Source organism: Lethenteron reissneri, chromosome 40 (assembly GCF_015708825.2).
Source record: "Lethenteron reissneri isolate LAM-NWPU_2019-01 chromosome 40, ASM1570882v1, whole genome shotgun sequence".
Taxonomy (NCBI): domain Eukaryota; kingdom Metazoa; phylum Chordata; class Hyperoartia; order Petromyzontiformes; family Petromyzontidae; genus Lethenteron; species Lethenteron reissneri.
Genome location: NC_083818.1, coordinates 3,477,803 through 3,498,949, shown reverse-complemented (window position 1 = coordinate 3,498,949; position 21,147 = coordinate 3,477,803). Strand labels below are relative to the sequence as shown.

Here is a 21,147-nt window from a genome sequence, read left to right as displayed (position 1 = left end):
GAATGATGCCTGGTCGGCTACCCAGGGTCCCGTACCCGAGTTTTCACTCGACGTTGATGATGTGAGTTATGAAGGCAATCCGGATGATGATGATGATGCAATTGTTGATAATTCTGATGATTCGTGTACTTTACAGATGGGTACCCGGTGGCGGTCGAGGGCTCATTCTTGGGCCCAGTCCCTCCTCTTCCTCCTCCTCCTCGCCCTCCTCTGCGCCCCGGGGGCCCCACGCTCGGAGTGTCGCTCCTCCGGAGGCGAGGAGCGACCCGCACCGGGGATCCAACCCGCAGCTGCAATGGAACGTGGCTCTGAATGCGGATCGAGAGAGGAGATACGCGCAGACGCAGTGGGAGCGGGCGTGGGAGATGGAGAGAAGGCCGGATCAGTGATGGGGTCTCCTTCTCCTCTTCACCATCGTCAGCAGCAGCAGCAACATCGTCATCGTTGTCGGTGTAGTCATCATCATCATCACCATCGTCGCCATCAGCAACATTATCATAATCACTGTAATCATTATCAGCATTGCAATCAAAGCAGATTTCAGCACCACCATCACCACCTAAATAACAGTTTTTATACAAAATACCAAAATGCAACACTTTATCATCATCATTACCACCACCACCATCGTCATCAGAATCATCACCAGCCCCACCACCACCAAAATGCTTCCAACTCAATGACTAACTACCCCAATCAAACCCACCACCATCATCATCGCCATCATCGCCACCACCACCACCGCCATCACCACCATCGTCTCCACCACCACCACCACCACCGTCACCACCACGGTCTCCACAATCACCGCGGGAGGCGCGCGAGGCGCCAGGCCCCCTTCTCGTGGCTTCCAGCTCGGCCGTCCAGCACCCTGGCGCCGTGGCAGCCCCCCAAACGCTGGGGTGCGGAAGAAGGCCCCCCTCAACCGGGCCCCTATGCTCCCCACGACCCCCCAGACGCCGACGCCGGCTCGTATTCCGAGGATCGGGGTGCGAACTTTAGCGGCTTCAACTGGTCCATCGTGTGGGGGCCAACGCTGCCCGATGAGGAGATCACGCATCGCGCTCCGTATCCGGGGCCCCGGTGGCGGCTCCAGCCCACGCAGGAAACCTGGCGGAGACTGCCGATGGTCCCGACTCTGAGTCCCACTTCGGGCTGGGCGACGGAGGACAGGGTCCGCTCTCTCTACACCACGGCGCCTTACTCGTCCACCTCCTCGTCGTCCACCTCGTCGTCCGCCTCGTCGCCGACACTGTCGCCTGCGTGGACGATCGCGGCGGCGTCGTCGTCGTCGTCGTCCGTGACCCCGTCGGGCGCCGTGAAGGGGACCCAGGAGCCTGGGGCCGGAACGAGGCGTGTGGAGCAGCCGAGCCGGGCGGGCGCCGGGTACATGGAGGGGGGAGGTGGGTGGCGGCAGGGACGGTGGTCGTACGAGCGAGCGAGCGAGTGGGTGGGTGGGTGGGTGGGTGAGTCAGTATGTATGTATGTTGAACTTCTTCCGCACCGTACGTAGCCCACAGTGATCATAGGAGGTGTGCGGGGTAAGGACAACAAACTGAGCACTAAAAGCTGCTCTAGAGAAATTAGTTCGTCAATATATATGATTTGAACGTGCATATATACAGTGCCTTGCTAATATCACAAGGAAGAGCGGCCGTAGAAGTGCATTGATCACAGCCAACATCAGTGGCAATTGACATGGATGACTATCCAAAAACCACGGCGATGATAACCGGAATTTGCGTGATGGTTTATGGTCCTTAATGAGATCAGCAACGTATTGTGGTTAATTTGTGGCAAGCACTCTGTGTGTAATGAGTGCGACCTTACAATGATTTTTTCGGCCACTGCAAGCCAATGCAGCTCTGAGAGCACTGGACAGACACGGTCGGGTTTTGCAGTACCCGTCACGACACGTGCTGCAGCTTGGTAACATTTTTGCCAAATGTCCCGTATAGTAATGAGTTGCAATCATCGAGCCTCATCGATACTATCCTACATGCCATCGTGTTGGCTATGTCACGACTCAATGGTGGTCGAATGTGTCGCAGAGCACTGACATGAACATTGCACGACTTTTGTACGTGGCGATCAAATGACAAATTCTGTTGGAGTATGGTGCCGGGGCTCTGTAGATGAGTATAAATCTGAATCCTGGAGTCTGCGACTGCTACGCCCGATTCTCCAACAGTTTGTCTCGCCTGAGCCAGAGTGCCAACCAGCAGAACCTCAGAATTGTTCTGGGTTAAGCTGCGTTTCGTTTGGTGCAAACCACACGTGCACCACTCGCGTGCAATCTCCGAGGTTATGAGGCTCTCGGTATCTAACTTTGACTTCACTGCGGTGTACAATTGTGTATCATCAGCATAGTAATGCAACTTGATTTCATGCGATGAGATGACATCGGCCATCGGAGAGACATTTGTTGAAAATAGGAAGGGCCCGAGAATGACTAGGCACGGCACAGACGATGACTGTCCATCACTCAGCTTGACGAACTGTGATGGACCACGTAGGTACGACTCAATTGACCCCAGTGTCATACCTGATACACCGAACTTTGACCTTAGCCACCCGATGGGTATCTCATGGTCGATGGTGTCGAAGGCGGCTGAGAGATCGAGGACTACCAATGCTGCGGCACAGCAGTCATCCGTGATCTTGTAGAGGTCATCCGTGATCTTGTAGAGGTCATCCGTGGTCTTGTAGAGGTCATCTGTGATCTTGTAGAGGTCATCCGTGATCTTGTAGAGGTCATCCGTGGTCTTGTAGAGGTCATCAGTGATCTTGTAGAGGTCATCCGTGGTCTTGTAGAGGTCATCCGTGGTCTTGTAGAGGCCATCCGTGATCTTGTAGAGGTCATCAGTGATCTTGTAGAGGTCATCCGTGGTCTTGTAGAGGTCATCAGTGATCTTGTAGAGGTCATCCGTGATCTTGTAGAGGTCATCAGTGATCTTGTAGAGGTCATCCGTGATCTTGTAGAGGTCATCAGTGATCTTGTAGAGGTCACCAGTGATCTTTCGTAGAGCCGTCTCAGTGCTGTGGGACTTTAGTACGCCGACTCCAAAAGGTTGAATCTGCTCATCGCAACGATGTGAAAAAGGTGCTCGATGACCTTTGAAATCAAACACGGGTTTGAGATTGGGTAGATAGTTTACGGAGTAACTACGGATCAAGGCAACTCTTTTCAGGACCGGTGTTACCCGCGCTATTTTTAACCGATCTGGGAAAGAGCCCTCGCTCAACAAAATATTTGCCAGGTGGACAATCAGCGGCGCAAGCAACGTCCGAGCACGATTTGAGACATGTGGATGTCGTGGTGCACCACTGTCTTATTTGGCAGCCGTGCGATGAACATCGACACCTCTGCCAGTTGATCAAACTCTGATGGCAGACGGGGAGAATGCATTGCCTTCAGGTGAAAACCCTTCGTCTTTATTGTCACTATTCTATTGATGAAGAACGTCACAAGTACTGGGCACAGATTCTAATTGATTAGTTAATGGGTGGCTGGAGTGCAGCAGACCTTTCACAACGTGCCACGTAGCATACGGGTCGCGAGCCAAGTTTCTGGAATGGTCGATATGTCGAGTCCACAAACATTGATCAGATCATGGATCAGAGCCCTCTTGTTGTCTATGAAGAGTGTGTTGATCAATGCAAATTTTAGGATCCCTGGTGCAGTGTTTTGATCGATAATTGACAACAGCAGCAGTGTGGCGATGAAGGCGCTCTTCTGTGATCATGTGGAGATAGGGCGGAAGAAGAACGGAGCAGATCTGCAGCGCAACCATGTGCGAGGCATTGCAATAAGTGACGAACACGGGTGGGTAGAGGTCTGCATTTCAACAGCAGATCGTAGCACGGAGGGAGCAGAACTCGAATAGTACACTATACACTACACAGGGTACACTACACATGGTACATTATACGTTACTTACAATCTTACGGTAGCGGGCGTCGTGGTAGAGAGTGTCGCGGTAGCAAGTGTCGCATTGAAGAGCGTCACGGTGGAGAGCATGGCAGGGGACAGCGTCACGGTGGAGAGCGTCGTGGTGGAGGTCGTTGCACTGGCAATCATTGCGGTGGCGAGCGTATTGGTAGCAAGCGTCACGGTAGCTAGCGTTGGTGTGGAGAACATCATTGCGGTGAGTGTCGCGGTAGAAAGCATCGCGTTGGTGAGCGTCGTAGAGGAGAGCGTTGCTGTGTCCAGTGTCGCGGTAGAGAGTGTCACAGTTCTGACCATCGCGTAGCGAACGTCGATGTAGCTAGCGTCAGTTTGGAGAGAGTCGCGGTAGAGAGCGTCGTGGTGGAGAGCGTCGCTGTGGCAAGCGTCTCAGTAGGCAGCGTGGCTGTAGAGAGCATTGCGGTGGCGAGCATAGCGAAGGACAGCGTCGCGGTGGCGAGTATTGTGGTGGTGGTGGTGGTGGAGAGCATCGCCGCGGTGAGTGTCGCCGTGGCGAGCGCTGTGGTGGCGAGCATTGCAGTGTTGAGCGTCGCGTTGGAGAGCGTCGCATTAGAGAGAGTCACGGTGACAAGCATCACGGTGGCTAGCATGGTGGGGGACAGTGTCACAGTGCAGAGCGTCATCGCGGTAGAGAGCGTTGCCGTGGCGAGTGTCACGGAAGCGAGCATCGGCGAGGAGAGCATCATGGCAGAGAGCTTGGCGGTGGCAAGCGTTCGTGGTGGAAAAGTTCGCGGTAGAGAGTGCCGCAGTGGCGAGCACTGCGGGAGTGGGCGCCGCAGTGGCGAGCGTCGTGGTGGAGATCGTGGTGGTAAAGAGCATTGCGGTGGTGAACGTCGCGCTGGTGAGCGTCGTGGTAGCGTGCGTGGAGGTGGAGAGAGTTGCGGTGGCGAGTGTCGTGGTGGAGAGCGTCGCGGTAGTGAGCATCATGGCGGCGAGCGTTGTGGCAATGAGTGTCGCCGTAGAGAGCGTCCCGGTGCAAAACGTCACAGTAGAGAGCGTCACAATGGAGAGCGTCATGGTGGAGATGGTCACCGTTGAGGGTGGTGCGGTGGCAAGCTTCGCGGTAGAATGTGACGCAGTGGAGAGAGTGCCGCAGTGGAGAGCGTTGCGGTAGTGAGCGTCGCAGTGGTGAGCGTCATGGTGGAGAGCGTTGCGGTGGTGAGCATCACAATGGAGAGCGTCGCTGTGGCGATGGTCACCGTTGAGGGCGATGCGGTGGCAAGCTTCGCGGTAGAAAGTGTTGCAGTGGAGAGTGTTGCGGTGGCGAGCATCGCTTTGCAGAGCATCATGGTGGAAAGCGTCGCATTGGAAAGTGTCGTGGTGGAATGCGTCGCGGTAGAGAGCGTCGCGGTAGAAAGCATTGCGGTGGTGAACATCGCAGTCGGGAGCGTTCTAGTGGCGAGCATCACAGTGGAGAGCATGGCGGTGGAGAGCATCGCGACGGCGAGCATCCCAGTAGCGAGCGTGGCGGTGGAAAGCATCGCAGTGTCGAGCGTCGTCACAGTGATAGCGAGCGCAGCAGTGTCGCGGTAGAGAGCGTGGCGGTGGCGAGCGTCGTGGTGGAGAACGTCGCCGTGGCAAATGTCGCAGTAAACAGCGTCGCAATGGAGAGCGTGGTTGTGGCGATAGTCACGATTGAGAGCGGTACGGTGTGAAGCATCACGGTAGAGAGCGTTGCGGTGGCAAGCTTCGCGTTGGAGAGCGCCGTGGCAGCGAGCGTCATGGTAGCGAACGTCGCAGTAGTGAGTGTCTTGGTAGTGACCGGAGTGTTGGCGAGTGTAGCATTGGAGAGCATCGCATTAGAGCATCGTGGTAGAGAGTGTAGCCATGGCGGCCGTAGCGGTGGAGAGCATCGCGGTGGCGAGCGTCGTGGTGGCAAGCGTCATGGTGGCGAGCGTCATGGTGGTGAGCGTTGCAGTGGTGAGCATTCCGCCCGAGAGCGACACGGTAGTGGTCGACGCTCCTCCCATGGTTGAAGTTCATCACGTGGTTGAAGCTCATCACGTGGTTGAAGTTCATCACGTGGTTGAAGTTCATCACGTGGTTGAAGCTCATCACGTGGTTGAAGCTCATCACGTGGTTGAAGTTCATCACGTGGTTGAAGTTCATCACGTGGATGAAGTTCATCACGTGGTTGAAGCTCATCACGTGGTTGATGCTCATCACGTGGTTGATGCTCATCACGTGGTTGAAGCTCATCACGTGGTTGATGCTCATCATGTGGTTGAAGCTCATCACGTGGTTGAAGCTCATCACGTGGTTGATGCTCATCACGTGGTTGATGCTCATCACGTGGTTGAAGGTCATCACGTGGTTTGAAGCTCATCTGGTGGATGAATACATTGTGGATGGCTTCACAGGCACGGGTGATGATGCTGATGAACTCTAATGCTGATGATGCATGTACATCATCAGCATTATATGGAGGGTGGATTGCCGATTATGGTGATGATGATGACGATGCCGGCGATGCTGCTGTTCTTGGCGTTGATTCGAGTGGCGGCGATTTCGCTGCCACGTTAAGAGCGGCGAAGGGGTCGGTGGCTGGCCGGGTGGCTGGGTGGGGTGTGGGTAGGTGGGGGGTAGGGTTGGTGGGGGGTAGGGTTGGTGGGGGGTAGGGTTGGTGCGGGGGGGGTGTTTGCGAACGCGTTCGGTTTTCGAGCTCGGATCCCCTCCCCCCTCCTCTCTCAGTTTCTCGGAGCTCACAAAAGCTTGAGGCAATCCAACCGCAAATCGACGGTGCCTGTAAAACACATCATGGAGATTACAATCAACCGGATGAAAAGTCCTCCCTCGCCGTCGCTGCTGCTGCCTTCTGCTTGCTGCCACCGCCAAGTAAAACGGCACGAGAAGAGCCTTGCAGGCAACTTCGGGTTGCAGGGGGTTGAGATCCGAAGGAGGTGGGGAGGGGGTCGAGGTTTTGGCAGTGCCATGAGCTGCAGCCCGAGTTCGCGTTCTGGATCGGGCAGGCCCCCGTGTGTCGTGAGCACCGTAGCGTGGATGTTTAATCATCATCATCACAACCATCATCATCACAACCATCATCATCACAACCATCATCATCACAACCATCATCGTCACCATCACCCACCATCAACATCATAATGGTGGTTGGTGGTGATGATGGTGATAATGGTGGTGGTGATGATGTTGGTGATGATGAAAATGATGGTGGTGGTGGTGGTGATGATGATAATGATGGTGATGATGATGGTGATGATGCTGTTGGTGATGATAATGGTGGTGGTGGTGGTGATAATGGTGATGATGATAATGATGGTGATGATGGTGGTGATGTTGGTGATGATAGTGGTGGTGGTGATGATGATTATGGTGGTGATGATGATAATGATGGTGGTGGTGGTGGTGATGATGATAATGGTGGTGATGATCATAGTGGTGGTGATGATGGTGGTACTGGTGATGATGGTGGTACTGGTGATGATGATGGTGGTACTGGTGATGATGGTGATGATGATAATGGTGGTGATGATGATAATGATGGTGATGGTGGTGGTGATGATGATGATGGTGGTGATGATGTTGGTGATGATGATAATGATGGTGATGATGGTGGTGATGATATTGGTGATGCTAGTGGTGGTGGTGATGATAATGGTGGTACTGGCGATGATGATGGTGGTACTGGTGATGATGATGATGGTGATTATGGTGGTAGTGATGATGGTGGTGATGATGTTGGTGATGATAGTGGTGGTGGTGGTAATGGTGATGATGATGGTGGTACTGGTGATGATGATGATGATGGTGATTATGGTGGTAGTGTTGATGGTGGTGATGATGTTGGTGATGATAGTGGTGGTGATGATGGTGGTACTGGTGATGATGGTGATGATGATGGTGGTACTGGTGATGATGATGGTGGTGGTGATGATGATGATGGTTGTACTGGTGATGATGGTGATGGTGGTGGTGATAATGATGGTGGTGATGATGATGATGGTGGTGATGATGATGGTGGTGGTACTGGTGATGATGGTGATGGTTGTTGTAATCCACAGGCCTCACATCGCGGCAGAGCATCGCCCTCGTCGCTGTCGTTCTCAGCATCGCGCTCGTCGCCTCCCTGGCTCTGCGTATCCGGTGAGAAAGAGAAGCACCTCGGGGCAGGGGCAAAGGGCAAGGGCCGAGGGGGTGGGGCAAGGTGCAAAGGGCAAGGGCCAAGGGGGTGGGGCAAGGGGCAAAGGGCAAAGGGCAAGAGCCAAGGGCCAAGGGGGTGGGGTAAGGGGGCAAGGGGCAAAGGGCAAGGGCCAAGAGGGTGGGGCAAGAGGCAAGAGGGCAAAGGGCAAAGGGGGAGGGGCAAGGGGCAAAGGGCAAGGGCCAAGGGGGTGGGGCAAGGGGCAAGAGGGCAAAGGGAAAAGGCCAAGGGGGAGGGGCAAGGGGCAAGCGGCTGCTCAGCGGTGTAGCGAGCGGCTCGCAATCACAGGTCCCAAGTTCACATCCTGGTTGGGGCTGGTTGACTCAGCCTCCTCTTGCCCCCGCAATTTGAATGTGGAATTTACTTTACCAGCTCAGGGCTGAACACAGGTACTGGGCATGGCAAAAAATAATGTGACTTTGATGTTTGTTGTTGTTGCTGCTGCTGCTGCTGAGAGCTGTAATCGAACCTCGGGTGCTGGCACTGTGAGCCACCCAGCCTCTCCCTCCCCAGCTCAGGACAGACTCGGCCCCCGCCATAATAACATGGAATTCCCACACAGGGCTGTAAATAGGAGACGACCTGGAATCCCCGTAGAGGCGCAGAAACAGACGACCCGATGCTCGGGTGCCAGGAGGGCACGCGCAACACTGGTGATGGCCGTGAGAGCAAAACGTCAGACTACCCGTTTCTAAGACGCTGTCAGATCGCTCTCTGCAACATCACCAACTACGGTTGGCGCCCTGCTGCTGCTGCTCCTGCTGCTGGAGGCAGCAAATGCATGTGGCCACCGTTTGTCCATGATGAGTAGAGGCCGATCGAAACTGAATTTTTTGTTTTCGCTGAAAACGAAACCATACCGAAAAATAAAAATGTACTTTCGGCCGAAACCAAAACTATGCCGAAAGAGGCCATTTGCCAACTTTCGGCCCCCGAAACCAAAACCGAATTTCGGTCGGCCTCTAATGACGAGACGACTTCGTGCAAACGATTGTCTGCGTCGGGTGGAGGAGGGTCCACGAACATCGCGTCAGGACCTCGGAGGCACTCACGCCTGGGCTCTGTCCTCACTGCCACCCGGAGGCTCGTCAGAAGCTGCTGCGATTCTGCCTCCTGCCTTGCGTCCGTCCGTATGTCCCGTATGTGTGCACGCGTAGTGACACCAACAATTAGGAGTCCTTATTCGTTAGGGGTCTTTGTTGGGAGTCTTTATTTCTTCACGCGTCCCCAGCTCTCGTGTTCTCCCTCAAGCCCCCTTCCTCGAAGGTTCCTTGACCCGCGACTCATCTCCCTCAACTCCCTCCGCACCCAAACCGCTCCAAAAAAGATTACAAACCGCTCCAAAAAAGATTACAAACCGCTCCTCGAGCGCTACCGAACCGATCTCAACCCGCTCCCAAACCGCCCTCCACCGCTCCCGAACCGCTCCCGAACCGCTCCTCGACCGCTCCCAAACCGCCCTCGACCGCTCCCAACCCGCTCCCGAACCGTTCCCAAACCGCTCCCGAACCACCCCTCGACCGCTCCCAAACCGCTCCCGAACCACCCCTCGACCGCTCCCAAACCGCTCCCGAACCGCTCCTCGACCGCTCCCAAACCGCCCTCGACCGCTCCCAACCCGCTCCCGAACCGCTCCCAAACCGCTCCCGAACCACCCCTCGACCGCTCCCAAACCGCTCCCGAACCACCCCTCGACCGCTCCCAAACCGCTCCCGAACCGCTCCTCGACCGCTCCCAAACCGCCCTCGACCGCTCCCAACCCGCTCCCGAACCGCTCCCAAACCGCTCCCGAACCACCCCTCGACCGCTCCCAAACCGCTCCCGAACCACCCCTCGACCGCTCCCAAACCGCTCCCAAACCGCCCTTTGACCGCTCCCAAACCGCTCCCGAACCGCTCCCGAACCGCTCGCCAACAGCTCCCGAATCGCCCCGCACGCCGAGTGGGAGACGGGGTGGAGGCTCCGCGTCCTCCCTCCACCTCACACGGAGTGGTCGCGCCTGAGCTGGCGACGCTGAGAGGCTCCGTTCGAATCCAGACTTTTAGCCACTGCCTGCGATGATGCCGACGATGATGATGTTGCTGCTGCTGCTGATGATGATGCCATTGTTGCTGCTGCTGATGATGATTGTTGTTCACTCGCTGAGCGCGCGCGCGTCTGTGCGTGCGCTTGAAAGCCGCGACCCGCAGTGGAGTCGGTGATCGTGGGATTTTAGGTCACCCGCAACTGGGGCGGGGGGGGGGGGGGTTGGGGGGGAGGGGTTGGGGGGAGGGGTTGGGGGGAGGGGTTGGGGGGGAGGGGTTGGGGGGAGGCGTTGGGAGGTGTTGGGGGGAGGGGTTGGGGGGAGGGGTTGGGGGGAGGGGTTGGGGGGAGGGGTTGGGGGGATGGGTTGGGGGGGTTGGGGGGAGGGGTTGGGGGGAGGGGTTGGGGGGAGGTGTTGGGGGAGGGGTTGGGGGGAGGCGTTGGGAGGGGTTGGGGGGAGGGGTTGGGGGGAGGGGTTGGGGGGAGGCGTTGGGGGGAGGGGTTGGGGGGAGGGGTTGGGGGGAGGGGTTGGGGGGAGGCGTTGGGAGGTGTTGGGGGGAGGGGTTGGGGGGGAGGGGTTGGGGGGAGGCGTTGGGAGGTGTTGGGGGGAGGGGTTGGGGGGAGGGGTTGGGGGGAGGGGTTGGGGGGATGGGTTGGGGGGGTTGGGGGGAGGGGTTGGGGGGAGGTGTTGGGGGGAGGGGTTGGGGGGAGGCGTTGGGAGGTGTTGGGGGGAGGGGTTGGGGGGAGGGGTTGGGGGGAGGCGTTGGGGGGTGTTGGGGGGAGGGGTTGGGGGGAGGGGTTGGGGGGAGGCGTTGGGAGGTGTTGGGGGGAGGGGTTGGGGGGAGGCGTTGGGGGGTGTTGGGGGGAGGGGTTGGGGGGAGGGGTTGGGGGGAGGCGTTGGGAGGTGTTGGGGGGAGGGGTTGGGGGGAGGGGTTGGGGGGAGGCGTTGGGAGGCGTTGGGGGGAGGGGTTGGGGGGAGGGGTTGGGGGAGGCGTTGGGGGGAGGGGTTGGGGGGAGGGGTTGGGGGGAGGGGTTGGGGGGAGGCGTTGGGAGGTGTTGGGGGGAGGGGTTGGGGGGGGGGTTGGGGGGAGGGGTTGGGGGGAGGGGTTGGGGGGAGGGGTTGGGGGGAGGGGTTGGGGGGAGGCGTTGGGAGGTGTTGGGGGGAGGGGTTGGGGGGGGGGTTGGGGGGAGGGGTTGGGGGAGGGGTTGGGGGGAGGGATTGGGGGGAGGCGTTGGGGGGAGGGGTTTGGGGGGAGGGGTGGGGGGAGGCGTTGGGGGGAGGGGATGGGGGGAGGGGTTGGGGGGAGGGGTTGGGGGGAGGCGTTGGGAGGTGTTGGGGGGAGGGGTTGGGGGGGGGGTTGGGGGGAGGGGTTGGGGGGGAGGGGTTGGGGGGAGGGGTTGGGGGGAGGGGTTGGGGGGAGGGGTTGGGGGGAGGGGTTGGGGGGAGGGGTTGGGGGGGTTGGGGGGTGGGGTTGGGGGGAGGGGTTGGGGGGAGGGGTTGGGGGGAGGGGTTGGGGGGAGGGGTTGGGGGGAGTGGTTGGGGGGAGGGGTTGGGGGGAGGGGTTGGGGGGGTTGGGGGGAGGGGTTGGGGGGAGGGGTTGGGGGGAGGGGTAGGGGGGAGGGGTTGGGGGGAGGGGTTGGGGGATGTGTTGGGGGGGTTGGGGGGGAGGGGTTGGGGGGAGGCGTTGGAGGGAGGGGTTGGGGGGAGGGGTTGGGGGGAGGGGTTGGGGGGAGGCGTTGGGAGGTGTTGGGGGGAGGGGTTGGGGGGAGGGGTTGGGGGGAGGGGTTGGGGGGAGGGGTTGGGGGGATGGGTTGGGGGGGTTGGGGGGAGGGGTTGGGGGGAGGGGTTGGGGGGAGGTGTTGGGGGGAGGGGTTGGGGGGAGGCGTTGGGGGGAGGGGTTGGGGGGAGGGGTTGGGGGGAGGCGTTGGGAGGGGTTGGGGGGAGGGGTTGGGGGGAGGGGTTGGGGGGAGGCGTTGGGGGGAGGGGTTGGGGGGAGGGGTTGGGGGGAGGGGTTGGGGGGAGGCGTTGGGAGGTGTTGGGGGGAGGGGTTGGGGGGAGGGGTTGGGGGGGAGGCGTTGGGGGGAGGCGTTGGGGGGAGGGGTTGGGGGGAGGCGTTGGGAGGTGTTGGGGGGAGGGGTTGGGGGGAGGGGTTGGGGGGAGGCGTTGGGAGGCGTTGGGGGGAGGGGTTGGGGGGAGGGGTTGGGGGGAGGCGTTGGGGGGAGGGGTTGGGGGGAGGGGTTGGGGGGAGGGGTTGGGGGGAGGCGTTGGGAGGTGTTGGGGGGAGGGGTTGGGGGGAGGGGTTGGGGGGAGGGGTTGGGGGGAGGGGTTGGGGGGAGGGGTTGGGGGGAGGGGTTGGGGGGAGGCGTTGGGAGGTGTTGGAGGGAGGGTTTGGGGAGGGGGGTTGGGGGGAGGGGTTGGGGGGAGGGGTTGGGGGGAGGGGTTTGGGGGAGGCGTTGGGGGGAGGGGTTGGGGGAGGGGTTGGGGGGAGGCGTTGGGTGGAGGGGTTGGGGGGAGGGGTTGGGGGAGGGGTTGGGGGGAGGGGTTGGGGGGAGGCGTTGGGAGGTGTTGGGGGGAGGGGTTGGGGGGAGGGGTTGGGGGGAGGGGTTGGGGGGAGGGGTTGGGGGGAGGGGTTGGGGGGAGGGGTTGGGGGGAGGCGTTGGGAGGTGTTGGAGGGAGGGTTTGGGGAGGGGGGTTGGGGGGAGGGGTTGGGGGGAGGCGTTGGGAGGTGTTGGGGGGAGGGGTTGGGGGGGGAGTTGGGGGGAGGCGTTGGGGGGAGGGGTTGGGGGGAGGGGTTGGGGGGAGGGGTTGGGGGGAGGCGTTGGGAGGTGTTGGGGGGAGGGGTTGGGGGGAGGCGTTGGGAGGCGTTGGGGGGAGGGGTTGGGGGGAGGGGTTGGGGGGAGGCGTTGGGGGGAAGGTTGGGGGGAGGGGTTGGGGGGAGGGGTTGGGGGGAGGCGTTGGGAGGTGTTGGGGGGAGGGGTTGGGGGGAGGGGTTGGGGGGAGGGGTTGGGGGGAGGGGTTGGGGGGAGGGGTTGGGGGGAGGGGTTGGGGGGAGGCGTTGGGAGGTGTTGGAGGGAGGGTTTGGGGAGGGGGGTTGGGGGGAGGGGTTGGGGGGAGGCGTTGGGAGGTGTTGGGGGGAGGGGTTGGGGGGGGGGTTGGGGGGAGGGGTTGGGGGGAGGGGTTGGGGGGAGGGGTTGGGGGGAGGGGTTGGGGGGAGGCGTTGGGAGGTGTTGGGGGGAGGGGTTGGGGGGGGGGTTGGGGGGAGGGGTTGGGGGGAGGGGTTGGGGGGAGGGATTGGGGGGAGGCGTTGGGGGGAGGGGTTTGGGGGGAGGGGTTGGGGGGAGGCGTTGGGGGGAGGGGATGGGGGGAGGGGTTGGGGGGAGGGGTTGGGGGGAGGCGTTGGGAGGTGTTGGGGGGAGGGGTTGGGGGGGGGGTTGGGGGGAGGGGTTGGGGGGGAGGGGTTGGGGGGAGGGGTTGGGGGGAGGGGTTGGGGGGAGGGGTTGGGGGGAGGGTTGGGGGGAGGGGTTGGGGGGGTTGGGGGGTGGGGTTGGGGGGGAGGGGTTGGGGGGAGGGGTTGGGGGGAGGGGTTGGGGGGAGGGGTTGGGGGAGTGGTTGGGGGGAGGGGTTGGGGGGAGGGGTTGGGGGGGTTGGGGGGAGGGGTTGGGGGGAGGGGTTGGGGGGAGGGGTAGGGGGGAGGGGTTGGGGGGAGGGGTTGGGGGATGTGTTGGGGGGGTTGGGGGGGAGGGGTTGGGGGGAGGCGTTGGAGGGAGGGGTTGGGGGGAGGGGTTGGGGGGAGGGGTTGGGGGGAGGCGTTGGGAGGTGTTGGGGGGAGGGGTTGGGGGGAGGGGTTGGGGGGAGGGGTTGGGGGGAGGGGTTGGGGGGATGGGTTGGGGGGGTTGGGGGGAGGGGTTGGGGGGAGGGGTTGGGGGGAGGTGTTGGGGGGAGGGGTTGGGGGGAGGCGTTGGGGGGAGGGGTTGGGGGGAGGGGTTGGGGGGAGGCGTTGGGAGGGGTTGGGGGGAGGGGTTGGGGGGAGGGGTTGGGGGGAGGCGTTGGGGGGAGGGGTTGGGGGAGGGGTTGGGGGGAGGGGTTGGGGGGAGGCGTTGGGAGGTGTTGGGGGGAGGGGTTGGGGGGAGGGGTTGGGGGGAGGCGTTGGGAGGCGTTGGGGGGAGGGGTTGGGGGGAGGGGTTGGGGGGAGGCGTTGGGGGGAGGGGTTGGGGGGAGGGGTTGGGGGGAGGCGTTGGGAGGTGTTGGGGGGAGGGGTTGGGGGGAGGGGTTGGGGGGAGGCGTTGGGAGGCGTTGGGGGGAGGGGTTGGGGGAGGGGTTGGGGGGAGGCGTTGGGGGGAGGGGTTGGGGGGAGGGGTTGGGGGGAGGGGTTGGGGGGAGGCGTTGGGAGGTGTTGGGGGGAGGGGTTGGGGGGAGGGGTTGGGGGGAGGGGTTGGGGGGAGGGGTTGGGGGGAGGGGTTGGGGGGAGGGGTTGGGGGGAGGCGTTGGGAGGTGTTGGAGGGAGGGTTTGGGGAGGGGGGTTGGGGGGAGGGGTTGGGGGGAGGGGTTGGGGGGAGGGGTTTGGGGGAGGCGTTGGGGGGAGGGGTTGGGGGGAGGGGTTGGGGGGAGGCGTTGGGTGGAGGGGTTGGGGGGAGGGGTTGGGGGGAGGGGTTGGGGGGAGGCGTTGGGAGGTGTTGGGGGGGGGTTGGGGGGAGGGGTTGGGGGGGAGGGGTTGGGGGGAGGGGTTTGGGGGAGGGGTTGGGGGGAGGGGTTGGGGGGAGGGGTTGGGGGGAGGGGTTGGGGGAGGGGTTGGGGGGGTTGGGGGGAGGGGTTGGGGGGAGGGGTTGGGGGGAGGGGTAGGGGGGAGGGGTTGGGGGGAGGGGTTGGGGGATGTGTTGGGGGGGTTGGGGGGGAGGGGTTGGGGGGAGGCGTTGGGGGGAGGGGTTGGGGGGAGGGGTTGGGGGGAGGGGTTGGGGGGAGGCGTTGGGGGGAGGGGTTGGGGGGAGGGGTTGGGGGGAGGGGTTGGGGGGAGGGGTTGGGGGGAGGCGTTGGGGGGAGGGGTTGGGGGGAGGGGTTGGGGGGAGGGGTTGGGGGGAGGGGTTGGGGGGAGGGGGGTTGGGGGGGGTTGGGGGGAGGGGTTGGGGGGAGGGGTTGGGGGGAGGGGTAGGGGGGAGGGGTTGGGGGGAGGGGTTGGGGGGATGTGTTGGGGGGGTTGGGGGGGAGGGGTTGGGGGGAGGCGTTGGGGGGAGGGGTTGGGGGGAGGGGTTGGGGGAGGGGTTGGGGGGAGGCGTTGGGGGGAGGGGTTGGGGGGAGGGGTTGGGGGGAGGGGTTGGGGGGAGGGGTTGGGGGGAGGCGTTGGGGGGAGGGGTTGGGGGGAGGGGTTGGGGGAAGGGGTTGGGGGGGTTGGGGGGAGGGGTTGGGGGGGTTGGGGGAGGGGTTGGGGGGAGGGGTTGGGGGGAGGGGTAGGGGGGAGGGGTTGGGGGAGGGGTTGGGGGGATGTGTTGGGGGGGTTGGGGGGGAGGGGTTGGGGGGAGGCGTTGGGGGGAGGGGTTGGGGGGAGGGGTTGGGGTGAGGGGTTGGGGGGAGGCGTTGGGGGGAGGCGTTGGGGGGAGGGGTTGGGGGGAGGGGTTGGGGGGAGGGGTAGTCAGCGTGTCGGGACGGGGGTCAAGTTCGGGGTCAATCCGTCGAGCGAGGAGCGCGGTGGGCGAAGTTGAGACTCGTGGGGGGGGGGGGGGAAGGGAATTGGACGCGGAATCTGGCGAGTGCGCAGGCGGTGCAACTGCCCCGGGGGGGCTCCACGGGCAGGGTGGGGGGCGCAGACGCCGGGCTACGGAGACACGTGGTGGGCTGGGGGTGAAAGCATTGGACGGAGGACGTGAGCGGGGGGCCGGTGACGGAATTGAATTCCTCGTGTCGCCGGTCTGGGCAGGGGGACAGACACGGCCTCCGCTCGGATGGGGTGCGGGGATGAGGGGGGGGGCGGCGGGCGGGGGGGGCACCCCACGAGGGAGTCTCACCGCGCCAACTTCGGTGGCGCCAAGGAGCGGTGCAGGCCCCCCCCCTCCCCCCCAACTACCCCGGCTCCCTCCCCCTGGACGCGGGCCACGCAGAAGCTTGCGCCCCCAGTCCTTGTCAGCAGGATGAACCACGCCGCCTCCCTTTGATGTGCAGCTCCCCCGTGGTGGTGGTGGCTGGGGGGGTGGTTGGATCGCACGGCTTAGAGGCCCGTGTGTGGGCCGTGTCGCCCCCAGGCAATCGGCTGTCCCACCCACCCGCTGTCATCTCGTCACTCCCAGGCGAACGCACGGCTCACGGCCCCGAAGGTCGACCCAGGCACAAACGAGTGCCCTGGGTGCGAGTTGTAAAGCACCGCTACTAGGGGAGACAAAGGCGGCCCGGCGTGGGGCTGGCCACGCCCACCCCCGTCACGTGCCACAGTGCCGGCCTTCGTAGGTGCTGCTGCTGCTCGCTGACAGTCGTTGTTGTGGTGGTGGTGGTTGTGGTGGTGGTGGTTGTGGTGGTGGGTGTGGTGATGGTGGTTGTGGTGATGGTGATTGTGGTGGTGATGGTGGTTGTGGTGGTGGTGGTTGTGGTGGTTGTGGTGGTGGTGGTTGTGGTTGTGGTGGTGGTTGTTGTGGTGGTGGTGGTATTAGTGGTGGTGATTATGGTGGTGGTTGTTGTGGTGGTGGTTGTGGTGGTGGTTGTGGTGGTGGTGGTGGTGGTGGTGATGGTCGTTGTGGTGGTGGTTGTGGTGGTGGTGGCCACGCTGCACGTGACTGCCCATTGTAGGAACCCAGCGCTGTGTGTGGGCAGCAGTGGGGGGTGGGGTTTGGTGGATCACACACAGATCGCCTGGAACTCCCTTCCCGTGGTGGGTGGATGTCGAGGAGGAGCCGTGTCGACTAATCGACATCTGTTCATTCCATCTGTACGAGTGGGGGGGTGGGGGGATAGAGCGTTGCCCCCTCTCGCAAGGCGTGGGTTGTCTCCGGGTGCTCCGGTCTCCCCCCCCTCCCCCCACGTGAATAATGAACACGACCACTCGTCATTCATCGGCTGTAAACATCTTTAATAACTAAACACACGATGTGGCAGCAGCAGCAGCAGCGGAGTTCTGATCAAGAGTCCTGACGACTCGGCATGAATCTCCTGGATAAATAAGTAAAGTTGTTACGGAAATTATTAAATTATTAACATTCTAATCATTATTAAATATAGATCAGAGTAGGCTTTACCGTTTCTGGCAATAAAACAGGGGGTGTTAAGACGTCCAAACACCAAAAATACGCAGCTATTGCAAGGCAAGCCTGCATTAACCACGCACGTGTCTGTGGCTGTGCATGCAAACGAACACGCTCTGATAATAACACTGGTCAACAAACTTTTTCTGGAATAAGGTATTCCAACGGTTTCAAGGTCATTTTGGGGTGCTGATTCCAAATATGGCATCAGTTTTTGTCTATCACATCAGGTTTTTGAGATATCAAATATTGCATTTTCAATAAAAACTGCAGAAGAAAAATATCAAATAAATGTGGATATCTACATAAAATGATATTATAAACACACTATCCTAACAATACAGCACCATATTTTAACACTAAAGCAGTCACTGACTCGCAACAACTTGCAATCATAAGTGACAGAGTTAATTTCGGGTAAAATCGGGTATGCCGATAGCATAAAATTAGATGTGATAGAGCAAATCTGAGATCAGATTTGCAATCAGCACCCTGAAATTAGTTTAAAACAGCTGCAAAAGTCCAGGCCAGAATTTTTTTTTTGACCAGTGTAATAATAATGCGTGCATTGATTGGCCTACAACACAGAGCCAGCAAACTCATCTAATGGCCAAGTCTCTGCACCAGTGTCAGACCAGAGACACAACGCCGAAAAGTGAACACCAAATGGTCCGATACTTGCATTTTTATTGCCGAAAAGGGTCAAGTATATTCTAAGATTTTTTTTTTCTCTCGTAATTTTGAAACTGGCAAAAAAGTCCCGTAGATATGCCCATAATTGTTGATTACATATGAAACATAAGAATGCGTTTTTACCCTTTCTTGTGGTAAACATGCAAACTAAACATGTTCCGATACTAATGTATGCATTGTCTTTGAAACTGCCTGCAGCAGAGATAGCATTTTTTAAAGCACGTGTGGTTAATGCTGTTACTCAATTCCTTGCAAAAGATTTTTATTTGGTGTTTGAAACATCTGAACGCCTCCTGTTTTATTGCCAGAAAGGGTGAAACCTATTCTTGTTCTTCAAATGTAATATCTACGAGACCTTTGTGCCAGTTTCAAAATTGTAGGCCATTCAATGCACGCATCATTATTATGATCAGAGCGTGTTCGTCTGCATGTCTAGCCAAAGACACGTGTGTGGTTTATACTGGTAGGAACCTCCTGGTTACACCAGCCCACAGGGGATTTTTGTGTCCGTCAGTCCGTCGTGCAGGGAGGGGCTGGATGGGGAGGGTGTGGCTGGGTGGGGATGGGTGGGTGGGGAGGGGTTGGGTGGGGAGTGTGGGTGGGGCTGGGTGGGGAGGGGAGGGTGGGGAGGGGCTGGGTGGGGAGGGTGGGGAGGAGCTGGGTGGGGAGGGTGGGGAGGGGCTGGGTGGGGAGGGTGGGGCTGGGTGGGGAGGGGCTGGTCACCCCGTGGTGCCCTTATAAAACTCAACGTTTAACCTACTCACGCCGGCTTGTGCCCGCCCTCACAGTCGGCCATATTTGCGGAATACACCACGACGCCGTTGACCCTGGCCATTGACCGAGCAACCCAACGTTCCTACCAGCTCCCTCCGCAGGAATGTGTTGCAGGCTTGCCTTGCAATAGCTGTGTATATGTGGTGTTTGGCCGTCTTAACACCCCCTGTTTTATTGCCAGAAAGGGTAAAAGCTAATCTTATTTTTCATACTTTGATACTGGAAGAAAAAGGTCCAGTAGATATAATAATAATGATGTGTTATTCGTTATTAATCACATCCACGGTGCATGCGGCGCGCCTGTAGGGCCACGGCTGCTGACCACCCGCGCCGTCGCGCTTTAACAGGATAAAGTTAATCCGCGACAGAATGAATGATAAATTATGTTAATGATTTAGGCCCATATATGGAGTCATTTAATAATAATAATAGTACAATTTGTAACGCGCGCAAATTTGCAGACGTAGTGGCCGCAACTCAGAGGCGCGGAGCCAAGCTCAGATTCGTTCAAAAGCATGATTGTAGAGGTGAGTTTTTAAGTGTCTCTTGAAGGAGGCGATTGAGGTGATGCTGCGAATGTGCAGAGGGATATCGTTCCAGACTGTTGGGGCTGCCACCGAGAAGCGGCGCGTAGACACGATGACCATCCTGGATCTTGGTATCGAGAGGAGGTCGTGAGTCGCGCTGCGCGGCTTTGCCCCTGTAAGGAATACTGGAACGGAAAACGACGTGTTTTGAACAGTTCAGCGCTCAATTAAACGGGAATCGACCGATAAATTATATTTTGAATGCATATGCCAATGTGTTCGAGCATGGATCGAGCATGAGTTAAATACAAATTTACAAATCGTTAAAGTGATTCCTATCACATAATTTTTGGATCGAAGCCAACGATTTGTGGATAGCACCGTGATTTCTCGATCTAATTACACGATTTGTGGATCTAAAAAAGCCGATATTAGACCGCTCCTTGACGCTGATTGGCTTCCTTCGCCATTAACATAATCCATCACTCATCTTCTTGGTTCTTTCGGTAAAGTCACGTAGAAGGGAAGTAATAAAATAATACAAATAAAACATAATAAAATAATTCTCACGACCGATCGGCCACAACGCAAGCAGTCGTCCTCAGGTGAAGACCAGGTCTATCGGGGAGACACCTGAGGACGGCTGCTTGCGTTGTGGCCGAAACGTCGTGAGAATTATTTTATTATGTTTTATTTTATTATTTTATTACTTCCCTTCTACGTGACTTTACCGAAAGAACCAAGAAGATGAATCCCTGCAGTCACGAAAGCTTTAAATCGAAATTCATCACTCATTCTGCCACGGATTCATTTGATCCTGTTAGAGCGCTCCGAACCCGCGTCCCCGTGCCCCCCTAGCACGCAGCTGCCAAGTCATAGGGCCTACAACGCCAAGCGACCAGCAACAAACAGCCCCGCCGAAGATCCAAGGGGTAGGAGAGACAATTGGTTTTTTACCCTTCTATCTGGCAACAAATCTGACACCTTTTTTACAAGGAGTCATGTTTGCATAGACCACAATGCCTGCAGTCATAATGCAAACAAAAAACATAACTCTGATAATGTGTGCACTGTCCTTGAAGTTGATTGGTCCACACCCGAGACAGCTTTCCTTAGAGCCTAATCTCACATGGGTTGGACCAGATGACGCCAAAAGGCGCACAACTCAAAGACAATGCACCATCAGAGTATGAGAGCTCGGGGTAAGCATATACACCATTGGTACCTCATTTGCCAGTAAAACATATGATAATTGTTTTTTTACCCCCAATTATCATATTTTTTACTGGCAAATGAGGTTCCAATGGTGGGTAGGAGAGAGTTGAGCGAGGCTGCTTGGTGTGAGACCTGGGGAGGGGGAGGGGGGGGGTCGGTTGGGAGGGGAGAGGCGATGATGATGGGAGTGGGGAGGATTCCAGAGTGGGGCAGTGCGAGGGGAAGAAGAGTGAGAATTGATTAATTAATTTTAATTTTTTTACCTACGTGACTTTACCGAAAAAACATAAGAATATGAACAGAATTGAGGTGGTATGCAGTGTGGCGAGTGGTCGGGTGGGTTGGTGGGTGATTGGCCGCGTGGATGGGTGAGTGAGTGAATGGGTGGGTGATTGGGGGAGTTGGTGGGTGAGTAGGTGGGTGGATGAATGAATAAGTGAGTGGGTGAGTGAGTGGGTGTGTTGGTGGGTGGGTGAGTGGGTGGGTGAGCGGATGGGTAAGAGAGTGGGTGAGTGGATGGGTAAGAGAGTGGGTGAGTGGATGGATGGGTGGGTGGATGGGTGTATATG

General features: G+C 59.4%; 2 protein-coding genes across 2 annotated transcripts in view; one reads left to right on the top strand and one right to left on the bottom strand.

The window, feature by feature from the left end:
• The window catches only part of LOC133352362 (uncharacterized), a 60,696-nt gene extending 50,553 nt beyond the window's left edge, over positions 1-10,143 (top strand). Inside the window, exons 2-4 of the mRNA XM_061567958.1 lie at positions 137-1,403; positions 7,990-8,071; positions 10,044-10,143. Of these exons, the coding sequence (XP_061423942.1) occupies positions 137-1,403; positions 7,990-8,071; positions 10,044-10,143 (1,449 nt within the window). The remainder of the gene's footprint in view (positions 1-136; positions 1,404-7,989; positions 8,072-10,043) is intronic.
• A 1,220-nt stretch (positions 10,144-11,363) lies between these two features.
• LOC133352361 (uncharacterized) overlaps positions 11,364-21,147 on the bottom strand; it is a gene marked incomplete at its 3' end in the record, with an annotated part of 92,146 nt that continues 82,362 nt past the window's right edge. The window contains exon 2 of the mRNA XM_061567957.1: positions 11,364-11,825. Coding sequence (XP_061423941.1) covers positions 11,364-11,825 — 462 coding nt within the window. The remainder of the gene's footprint in view (positions 11,826-21,147) is intronic.